At 30.9% G+C, this 11,919-nt stretch overlaps 1 protein-coding gene across 1 annotated transcript; it reads right to left on the bottom strand.

Moving 5' to 3' along the window:
- Positions 1–445: 445 nt before the first annotated feature.
- LOC105780572 (transcription factor MYB16) lies at positions 446–2,613 on the bottom strand. The gene is made up of 3 exons (XM_012604968.2): positions 2,253–2,613; positions 2,014–2,143; positions 446–1,443 (listed from the first exon to the last, which is right to left on the bottom strand). Exons 1-3 carry the CDS (start codon positions 2,383–2,385, stop codon positions 627–629), a joined length of 1,080 nt encoding a protein of 359 aa, XP_012460422.1. The 5' UTR covers positions 2,386–2,613; the 3' UTR covers positions 446–626.
- Positions 2,614–11,919: the final 9,306 nt, after the last annotated feature.

The raw sequence follows: 11,919 nt of genomic DNA, 5'->3' as shown, positions 1-11,919 counted from the left end.
AGTAGCAATCTTCTGCTGATAAAGTAGTCTTTGGGTTCTATTTTACAAGGAAATATCAAACCACATTGATCATTTCAATTTTTACTTTTGATTTGAATTCATTTCTGCTGGAATTTGTAAATTATACCAAAATGCCTTATAGGAATTTTTTTTTTGTTTTAAACCTAGAAATTTTCATGCTTGTTATTAGCAGAATGTGACCTGAAACTACCAGCATTAAAGTCTGTCATAAATACATACAAATAATATCTTTATTAATTGTTCTTTGTCTATATTTAAATGGTCTAACACAAAAGAAATGAACTTTGAGTGTAAATTTGATTTCCAATTTCATACACCTCTTTTGTAAAATGATGATGACCATTTCTTGATTATGAGCTACAGATCTAGATGATGAAATTTCATTACTACAAAGGTTTTTCAAATATATATATATATGAACATATCAATACAAAGAGAAAATTGTCATTGAATTTCACTCAAAACATGTTAAAATTCTATCAACTACGTAGAACATGTCAAAGCTTTTCCCTTTGTAGAGGAAACAGTGGAAAATTCCGATTTATATAACCTGATGGTATTTCACAGCTTTTAGAACAATTGCAATATATATATAATTAAATTGTTTAGAACATTGGTGAATCTGATGGGGAAGAATTCACCAAATTAAGAATACTGTTCCAATAGTTCTTGTTATCTTGATAGTAATCACTGCCATCCCCGCTGCCTCCGCTGTTTTCGTCAGATTCTTTGCCGCTATCCGATAAACTCCGGTTGAAGGAATCATTAAGAAGAAGATTAGTGAAACCTTCCTCCATTATATTCCCAACATTATTAACATTAATGTTGTTTGGCCTCAAAGACTCTGGAGTCCATCCTCCTTCAATAGAAATTGTCATATCCTGAAGACTAGATGTGAATGATGACAAAGAATTCCCCATACCCTCTTTGTAATCAGCCAAATTGCTTGAACTTCCAAGCTCTTTCCACTCTTGTTCACCTTCTTCTTTAACGATCCCCGCCGTCTCGGAGGAACCCGAGGTGGTACCGACGAACTCGATCATGGGCATCGGACTCACACCGAGCCCTGTAATGATTGGTGGTGCATTTTCTGAGACAGAAAGAGTGGATGTAGGAGACTCAAGGGTAAAAGCAGGGGGGTTGAAGTGGTGATGATGTTGAAGTGAATGTGAACGGATCTTTGATTCTCGAACCAGTCGAGCTTCAGCTTCGAGCCTAGCACTCTCCCATTGAGCCATATGGCTAAGGTTGGCTGCTTTCTTGGATTGACCATCAGTAGTGGAGAGTAAAGCATCGTTTTTGGGCTTGTGAGTGATGGGATCGATCCCCATTTTAGCTAACCTTTTCTTAAGATGAGTGTTCCAGTAGTTTTTTATCTCATTATCTGTTCTTTTTGGCAAGTGAGTGGCAATGGCAGACCACCTGAAGACAAAAAAAAGACAAGCAAAAACATAATAGAGAGTAATCTTCACACAAAACCCTAGAATTTTCTCAATCTATCACTCATCTAAAGACAAAAGAAGAAATTATAAAGTAGACAAAAAATGTTAAAAAAACTGATTTGCTATTGCATTTTAATGAAGAATTGAAGACCCATTTTTGCATTTAAAGTTAGCATTCCATTAAAATCAGATGTCAGAAGAGACAGTAACTTATTGCAAAAATAGAAGACACTGCACAATTTTAATTTAATATCTGTAGGATCGAAACCAAAACAAAGAAGAGAAGATTATATAGGTGATAAATAGAGTAGACTAGCCGTTCAGATTTGAGAGTATTTATATGTTTCCACTAAATCCACCCCCCGCCCCCCCCCAAAAAAAAATTGTCCTTTGAGTTCAAGAAGTTTGAGCTTAGATTTCATAACAAAAATTGGAAATTAAAATCTTAGTGTTGAGAAATTGAAAACCCAAGATCAGAAAGATACTAAAAAATCATGAGAAAAAAAGAAGATTCTTTCTATTTTTTAAATAAAGAATGAACTACTATTACCTGTTCCCTAAAAGGGCATGAAGTTGGATGATAGTTTGTTCTTCTTGCAAACTAAATTTTCCTCTCTTAATATCAGGCCTTAGATAATTAGTCCATCTGAGCCTGCAACTTTTCCCACATCTTTGAAGACCTTAAAAAAAACAATGAGACCCAAAACAAGTAAAAGAATGAGCTGAGAACTGAAGAATAACTTGTACTATAAGTAAAGCAAGAAGGAATTAGGGTTAGGGCTTAGTCACCGGCTTTGGCGGGCAAGGAACGCCAGCTTCCACGACCATGTTCTTCAATGTAAGCCAAGAGTTTCTGGTCTTCTTCTGGCGTCCAAGGTCCTTTCTTCAACCCTACTTTGTCACAGCAAGGTGATCTCCCCATATTGGGTATAGTGGTGTATAGTGAAAAACTGAAGCAGCAAAGGAACAAGGCAGTTGAGTTCACTCTTTATATAACACTTTGAAAACAAAGAGATAATGTTTGATGAAAGAATTAAAAGTAATGAAGAGAAGGGAGCGACAGTGAGAAAGGGAAGGAAGTCTGTGTTTGTAAATGAAGAGATGGGGGGCAGAGAAGAAAGGTCAGCGAAATTAATGGGATAGAGAGAAATTAAATTTTTCATCAGAGTATATGCTAAAGTCACATGATAGATGAAATTAAAACCGACCGTTTTTTGTTACAATGGAGGTTGTATAGTCTGGAAATAGAATATTTGTATATATCAAAATACTAAATAATACATTATGGGGCTCGGAATCTGATTAATGTAGTTGCGTCTAATGAATTTTAAATTTAAATACTCAAGACCCAAAATTTATATTTTTACCATATATATATATATATATATTTGAAATTACATCTTCACTATAATCTCTTCTTTAGCATTAACCTAAAACCTTATCAGCACTAGATGTCTATTTATTAAAAGTTTTACAACCCTCCTTTATCTATAGCATTACTGCTTCATTATATACCTTTACTTAACCCATGGGGCATCCAAAATATGTCCCATGTATGGTAAAAAAGTTGATAATTTATATATTCATGTTGTATTTTTTTTTTATCTTACTTTTCATCATGTGTAGCATTCCCCCAAAAAAACCTCAAACCCCCAAACAAATTATGAAAGGATTTTTTGGTCCTTACAATTAACAAAGCAAAAGAGTTAGTAAATGATATGGGGCCAGATCCCAAATTTAAAGTTTCTCAAATTATTTCACTATATACTACTCATTATGATGGTGACTTTTCTTATTATAAGTTTTGAACTCTTTTTAAAGCTGTATTAATTAGCTCATAAAGTTGAATTTTAATTAAATAGAACTAGAATAAAGATTCCTTTTTTCCCTCTAAAAGCTGTATTAATTAGCTTGTGAAGTTAAGTTTTAATTAATTAAAATATTGGCCAAAAATAATTAATTAGAAATAGAATAAATAATATTGTAGTTTCAAGTGCATTTAGATTTATTTTAGGAGAAGTTTTGTTAAATAAAATGAAATATAATTTATGGTAAAAACATACAATGTTGACACAAGAACGAGAAATCTTGTTCATGATTTTATATGGCATAAAAACCAAAATCATTCTTAAAAACATGAAAAAGTTTGAACATTAAAACTCTGTTTAATACATACTGTATTTAGCCGATTGAGTCTTAGCTCGATTGGCATGAGCAATATTGTCAATGCAGGAGGACATAGGTTTGAGTACATTGAAACGCATTATCTTTCTATTTATGGGTTAGGGAGGGGCTATAGGTAGTTCTAGGCATTGTGTTAAAAAGAGCAAACAGGGGCGAAGACAAAAAATTTTTAGAGGGCGAAATTAAATTTTAATTTTTACTATAGCAAATTTACAATTTCACCATTTGAATAGCGTATATCTTTATAATTTTTAAATGATTAAATCATTTTTATTATTTTTATGGGGTCAAAGTATAATTTTACTTTTACTAATTTAATTTTTTAAAAATTAAAGGGTTTAAATGAAAAATTTTTCACTTTAGAGGGAGCCGAAGTCTCTGCCAGCCCCCTAGCTATGCCCTTGAGAGCAGATATGATCAAAATCTATAATGAGATTGTTAAAAAAAATAGTTATTGTATTTCGTGGCGGAGCCAGAAATTTTTTTTTTGAGAGACCGAAATTAAATTGTTTATTTTTACGATAGTAAAAATAGAGTTTCACTATTTTAATAGTATATATCTTTTAAAATATAATAATTTTCTAGGCCTCATAGTGGTAACAAGGATTCTACACTCCATATCATTTAATAAATTAGCATTGTAAATATAAATGCATAAAAGAATATTGACTGTTATGAAACTTTTAACTTAGACCTCAAGGTTTGAAGCTTTAGAACCCTAGTTGGGAAAGAAAGTGTAGATTTTAACTGTTTTGGAGACTATAAGGTCTTTATATTGGACCAACCTCAAAATTTAGAGTAAACCCATGCTTTCTCAAAATTTCAGCTGACTGCCCATTACCCTTTCAACAAACCAAAACTTGATTCCCCCTTTGTTCATAATTTCACTTTTTTTCTAATTTTTCTATTTAACTTATTTTTATTCTCATATTTAAATGATTTTTTCATTATAAATTTTAATTAAAAAATTTAACGATGTTGAGAAAAATAGGTTTACACTCAACCAATAACAACACATTACACATGTTCTTTTACATATGAAAATTAATGAGTACGTGACATACATTGAAAATATATAAAATTCAAAAATTTAATTTTTTTATGATATATCAATTTTAAATTTTATTAAATTCAAAAAATCAATCTTTTATCATATATCAAATATAAAAGAAATTTATAAAACATTAAATAAAATATACATGATTTAAAAATAAAAGGAAATTCTAAAATTTAAAAATGTGTATGAGTTTTTTAAAATAGTTACATTTTCAGAAATTACCAAAAAAGTATTTTTTTGTAACAAATATATATTTAAAAATGCAAGAAAATAAAAATATATATTTAATTTCTAAAGATGATTTAAATTAAAAAAAAATATTAGGAAAAAAATCAAATAAAAGCCAATGGTCGATAAAAACTTGGTCAATGCTGGTCAGTAGTTGATCAAATGGCCACTTTAGCAGTCAATGGACACATCAACAGTGACATGGAAAAAAGGCAAACACGTGGCATGTTTTCATTGGCTAAATATATTACTTGTATTTTTAATACAATTAACTTTTTAACTAAATTTAATAATAAAAGAATTATTTAAATATCAAAATAAAAATTTGAGGTAATTGAAAATGTATATAGTTTAAGATAATATATTGTCACCCCAAATAAATGAGTCAAAGTTTTCATTGAGTTATGTAACAAATAAATATGTTTTTTAATTTATGCTTTTTAGAGGGACTGTAGAAGGAATATCCCTATTTAGATCCAACAACTGAAAAATTCATAAAGAGTTAGATGTAAAGAGATTTTGGTTGGGTTTGTTGAAAATGAATTTTGAAAGGATTAATTTTCTGAAAAGTTGTTATTTTTAGTGTTTGGATGACTTTGTGTAGTGTTTGATAAATTTTCTTAAATATTATTGAAGTATTTTTCTTTTGATAATCGAAATTTATGTTGTAATAACTATATTATTTTATATACATTTAATAATAATGGATGTCTTTTTAAAACTTAAATTTAAAGTTACATGTACGAGAGTGGATAGTGACATATTGGAGCAGGAAGAGATTTAAGCAAACACTCAAATTTTATATTGTAAAATATTTATTACAATCTATATATTTATTGTTAAAATATTACTAATGGGCGTCAAAACCACCAAATATAAATTCCTACGATAAAATAACAGTAATGAGCAGTATAGAGCAGTAGGGTCAAATCCACAGGGACTGACTATTTAATTTTGCCTTTTTCCGTGACCAGAATCAATGTCGCGGTCACAGTCGTGTCCACGACCTATGTGTAGAAATGCTGAAAATAAAAATTAAAATGAAGGGTTTAAATTGGTTAAGATAATAAAAGAAGAAAATGTGAAAAATAAAAAAAAATCAGATTAAAAAATGCAAAAAAATAAATAAATTTAAGAAAATAAAAAAATGGATAAATAAATTTTTTTTAAGCTTAGCCTTAGGCTCGGTGTAATCCAATTTTGAATCAATCCTTGAAACAAAATTTTCATTTCAAGCGATAAACTGGTTATAGCAATCAAGGATCCCTCAAACCGCAAACTCTTCCTTTCGTAGTCAATCCCGGTATCACCTGCAAATCGACCCTTTTCAAATTTCCAACCACGTGGCACGTACCCGTAATTTAAGATTTTGACAACCTTGTGATCTAAAAAGCCCAACTTGAATTAACGGCCTCAACCGTGTGAGTCATTTAAATCTGATCACTATCTCTCTTGACAGAATCCAACTAGCTTTTTCCAATTGAACACGACAATTTGTTCGCGGGATTTTGAATACCGCACCGCAAACTCAACTTCCCAACTGTACGCCAAACGATTCCAACCCAACGCGTATTTTTTGAGTTGAAATTAGATCAACTTTGAGGGACGAATTTGTACTATTCCATATACCAGATGTCGAAACCTCTTTTTCATTTTAAAAAATAATAATGGGGATCGACTTTTAAAAAAATGAAAACTGAAGTCGCCACCGATCTTTAATGAGGTGTGATCGGATCACCTTGAAAATGATTTTAGGTCTACGAATTTTGAGAAAATTGGTTTGGGAGTCGGTTACACACGAGGAAGGATTAGCACCCTCGTGACGCCCAAAATTGGTACCAAATTGATTGTTTAATGTCTTAGTGTCGAAATTTTGAAAAGATTTTAAAATACGATCCCATGAAATGAAAGCTTAAATAATTGAATTGGTTAAGTGGACGGACCTATTTCAAAGAAACAGATCGCCACACTCAGTGAGTTAGAGTGCAACAGTTCAATCTTCGAAGTTAGGTTCGTCCCTTCTTAAAAAAATTTAAACATGTTTTAAGAAGGATATTTGATTATTTAAGTCAATCGAGAAATCAGAATCCAGTAAGTTAGGGTTCAATTTCTCGAAATTCTTAAACATCAAATATTGCCTTTATTTAAAATCGAGATAACAAAATATCGTATCCAGTAAGTTAGGATCCAACATTTTGAAATCTAAAGAATTTTATTTTAATAATTGAATGGTTTTAATAAAACGAACACTTGATTATCTTAGTTCATTGAGAAGAATTGAAGCCCAGTAAGTTAGGGCATAATTCTCTCGAGAACCTATGAACACCAAGCCTTTTTTAGGAATTTTGAAATAAAACGATTATAATATTTTAATGAAATGCAATTCTTACAAACAATATAATTGAATAACTACATACAAAGCAAATGATGAATAGCAAACTAATTCTACAATTTGGAGCAACCAAACATATAATACATCAATATTTATAATCAAATAAACTAATAATCAAACTAACAAATAACAAAATGAGAATAATTAATACAAAAATAATTTAATCACAAGTAAACTAATCAACATAATCGAAATGAATAAAAATTTTAAAGCGTAGAATAAAATTTTAGAAGTTACATGTTACAATACATTTTACACATATATATATTAAAATAATTCCATATAATGAAAATTTAAAATGTTGTCAATGAAATTAGAACATATTAATGATAATTTAAAAGGATAAAGTATTGTATTTTAGAAATCATATCAATAATAATTTTGAAAATATTAAGCCAATGTCGCAATAATATTAAAACAATGACTTAGTATAAAACTTGATTTAGAAAAACTTTTGAAATCAAAATTAAATATGCAAAACATTTTTTGAAATCGAGAACAATAATCAACAAATTCTAAATCGAGACTTAAATAAAATTAGAAAAAAATAAACGAGAGCAAAATTAAAATACAATTGACTCAAAATCTTGGTGTATAATGAATAAAAATAAACGAAAATAAAAAGTTATTACACTTTGAACTATAATAATAAATTTAAACACCATTAAAAATAAATATTACAAATAATAAATACTATAATATACGAAAGTAGGATTTAATTAATTAAAAATATTGTGGAATTTTAAAAAAGGAGAACTGAATTTGTATTAAATAGAAATCTCTTTCATCATTGAAGGACCAAACTAGCAATTAAACGCAAGCATTAAAAAAAATCAACCACATAAGATGATACCGTTTCTAGTTGGATCTGAACGAAAACAAAGTTAAATGCACCGTACAAATTACAACCAATTAAAGAAATTAAATCGTAATCTCAGTAAACACACAGGGACCTACTTAGTAAATAGACCAATTAGTCCAGCATGCGCGGATCCTACCCCGGGTCGGGTCACCGCCTGAATCTGGTCGTCAAACGACGCCATTTTGAAGCTATTATGTTAGCGACAAACGGTGACGTTTTAGTCCTGTGTTTAAAAACTAAAATCCTAAACACTTTTCACTTCGAAAACCTAAAGAGAACAAATGTTCTCTGCGCCGCTCTGACAATTCACCGCCTCCGAAGACCTCCGATCTTCGCCTCAACTCCGATAGCTGCGGAGAGGGCAAAAATACGGCCTTCAGGTACGCCTTCCCTCCTTTACTGCTACTGTTTCTTTCTTTTAATAACAATCTATAAATGTGAAATAAAGAAAGAAGAAAAAGGAAAGAAAAGCAACGAACTGCGAATATGAGAACAGAAAAAAAAGAACCCAGTAATCACCTTTTGATATTTCAAATTTTGTATTCTGAATGCGTAATCCGTTTACAGTGTTCGAATGGCCCTCTTATAGCCCGATTTTACAGAAAAAATAAAAAATAGAATAAATAAAAGGTTCCTTCTATTAAGTTATCTCCCCATTTGCTACTGTTTTCGTGTGTTTTTGCAGGTATTCGACCAGCTTGGAGGTACGGAGGGGATGACGCACCTGCCTGGTGGTGATGCACGCGCGGGGCTCTAGTTTGGGTTTGCCTATGATGCTGGAGCAGAGGATCAATGCTGCGGCTACACCAGAATGGTCTAGAAACCCTTAGGGTTTCTGATTTTGGGCCACTGTAATCGAGTTATGAAAGTTGAGTTTAAGGTCTGTTTAGGGTCTGGGATTTAAATTGGGCCTATTTTATTGGACTAGGTTAATTGGGTTAGATTTTGGGTCTGTAATTTTGCTGTAACCTGGATCTGGACTATGTAAATGGACTTTGAATTTGGTTTTATTTATTTATTTATTTGGGTTTTAATATTTGGGCTAAGGCCGGGGCAAAATTTGGGTATTACACCAGAGAGATAGCAAATATCATATTGAGAGGTTTTTTTTTAGCACGTTTGTCTCTCACGGTTTTTTTGTTAGAGTAATTTCCGGGCTAAAGCTAAAAAGGATTTAGTTAATCATGGAAAGAATTATACTTGAAAATAAATTATTTAAATAGAATTTTGGAAAGTAGAAAGGGCAAAGCCTTAGAAGGAAATTAAACCAAAAAGTTAAAAGTAAAAGAGAAAAAAAAAGAATGAAACAACAAAATGAAAAGTAACCCAAGAAAAATAGAGAATTAAAGGTAATATCGTGTTCAATTGGTTGTAGCCACTAAGTATTTATACATATTTTAGTGCTAAAAGTTAGCTAGATTTTTCCTAAATATTATCACTAAATAATTCTAAATATTATCACTAAATAATTCTAAATTTAAAAATCAAATTTAAACTAGAATTTAAACTAATTACAGAGTTGCAACAATATCAAAATTCCTTAAATCTTTATCCACCATTTTTAAAAAAAATCCTCAACCCTTCAATCTTTATCCAGTCATATTTGAATATTCAATCTTTCAATCAATCAACCCTTCAACCTTTTTTTTGTAAGAGTTTTAATTCAACACATCAACTTCATTCCTAATAAGAAAAATCCAAATTTAATAGCAGTTTATTTGATAATTAGCCAAAAATAAATATATTAAAAATACGAATTTATCTTGCTATCAAATTCCCCCTACTTAGTCGATGCTTGTCCTCAAGCATGATATCCACTAAAAATAATTTGTCAATCCCTTTCAAAATCAGAACCCCTTTCCTAGTCTAGCATACATCAAACAATTAGGTGAATAAAAAATAAATAATTGCTAAACTCAATCAATAAGCATTTTATAAAATCTCAAACAGTATGTCAAACTCAACTATTTCAGTAAATTTAGGCTCAATCAAACATGCAAAACGATCATACCCAATATATGCTTTTATTTAAATCTATATTCATTTTTTTTATTTTTTATTTTAATTTTTTTTTCAAACGTAGTCAAGTCTTTTAACGCGAAGTGAGATGACAACCCAAGCACCTCACCTCGATTACTCAACTCGACACGTTCTTTTTATTTATTTATTTTATTTTTAACGAATTTGAGACATAGTCAAATCTTTTGACGTGAAATGAGATGACAACCCAAACACCTCATCCCGGTTACTCAGTTTCACATGTCTCTAATCGATTATTTCTCAAGACAGCTCAGTTAGTGGAGTGTTACAAGCTTCGGCTTATCACCAAACCTTTTGACGTGAAATGAGATGACAACCAAGCACCTCACCCCGGTTATTCAACTTGGTCACATTTCCGAATATTCACTCTTAACCAAGATATTAGCAAATTTATTTATTTAAATGAGTACTTTCATTAGGCAAGTTCAACAAAACCAACAATTTTCATGAAATATCGACTAAGACATAACATTTTCAATTCTACAAAACATTCATTGATTAAGCAAGCAATAGTTATTCATGATTCACCCACTTATTTAAGTAAATTAAACATAATAATTATAGTTTTATATCTGAAATGAATTAAGAAATTATTCTTAGCAAAACACATGCAAAGAAGAAAGTATGGCATGATCCTACGAACCCCCTTACTTAGCCCACATTACCCTCAATATGCAATTTTAAAATAATAATGAATAGAAGGGTCAAGTGTACTCCTAGTGTTAATTTGGCGAAAGTTGGTTTGGGCAGTTCAGGTTGGTTCTGGTCGGTTAGGTCCTAGGTGAATGTTTCAACAAATGGCAACACTGAAATTTGACAAGGTATGTGCATGCTCATGCCATGAATTAATTTCGACCTCTAAAAAAAATGACTGTCTTCGTCCATGTTGGAAATTAACACAATCAAACAGATTAAAATGATACTTTATCTAATTCTAAAGCTAAATTAGAATTCAAAATTAAACTAAATAAATAAAAATAAATGTGGGTTGCCTCCCATAAAGCGCTTTTGTTTAACGTCATTAGCTCGATGACCTGAGTGTTATTTATTTGGTTTCTCAAGAATTAATTTTTCCATTATGTGCACTTGGAATTCCTCCATTATTGGTGGATTAAGGCGTTTTTTAGCTTCTCCGTTCAGGTTTGTCTTTTCCTCTATCGGAATGCTTAAATGTCCCGGTAACGATTTGAGTTCTAGTTCCGAAGCCTGCAAAATAGAAGGCAAGAGTTTAGTTTTAGAAGGACAAATTTCAAAATATTTACCTTGACTTCTAGGAAACTATGGTGCCTCCATGAAAACGACAGTTTCACGAATTGCCTCTTTGAATGTCATTAATTCCTTCAGTTTATCCATTGTATTGAGGTCTAAGTTCCTACAAAGCACAGTTTGTAACTCATCCTCTTTATCATACTCAAAATGAAATTTCGTTAGTGGTTCAATAATATCAACATTAGAAATATTCGACATTGTACTGGGTTGGCCCATTGCCTGATAAACATTAAATTTTACCACATCACCGTTGAATTCCATAGTGATGGTTCCACTTCGAACATCAATCTTTGCACGTACGATACTTAGGAATGGTCTTTCGAGTAAAATATCAGAAGCATTTTTTGAGTAGTCGTCCTCCATATTAATGATGTAAAAGTCTATAGGAAAAATTAGTCCATTTACCTTTACGAGGACATCTTCC

Source organism: Gossypium raimondii, chromosome 4 (genome assembly GCF_025698545.1).
Source record: "Gossypium raimondii isolate GPD5lz chromosome 4, ASM2569854v1, whole genome shotgun sequence".
Taxonomy (NCBI): domain Eukaryota; kingdom Viridiplantae; phylum Streptophyta; class Magnoliopsida; order Malvales; family Malvaceae; genus Gossypium; species Gossypium raimondii.
This window is presented reverse-complemented; position numbering and strand designations above follow the sequence as displayed.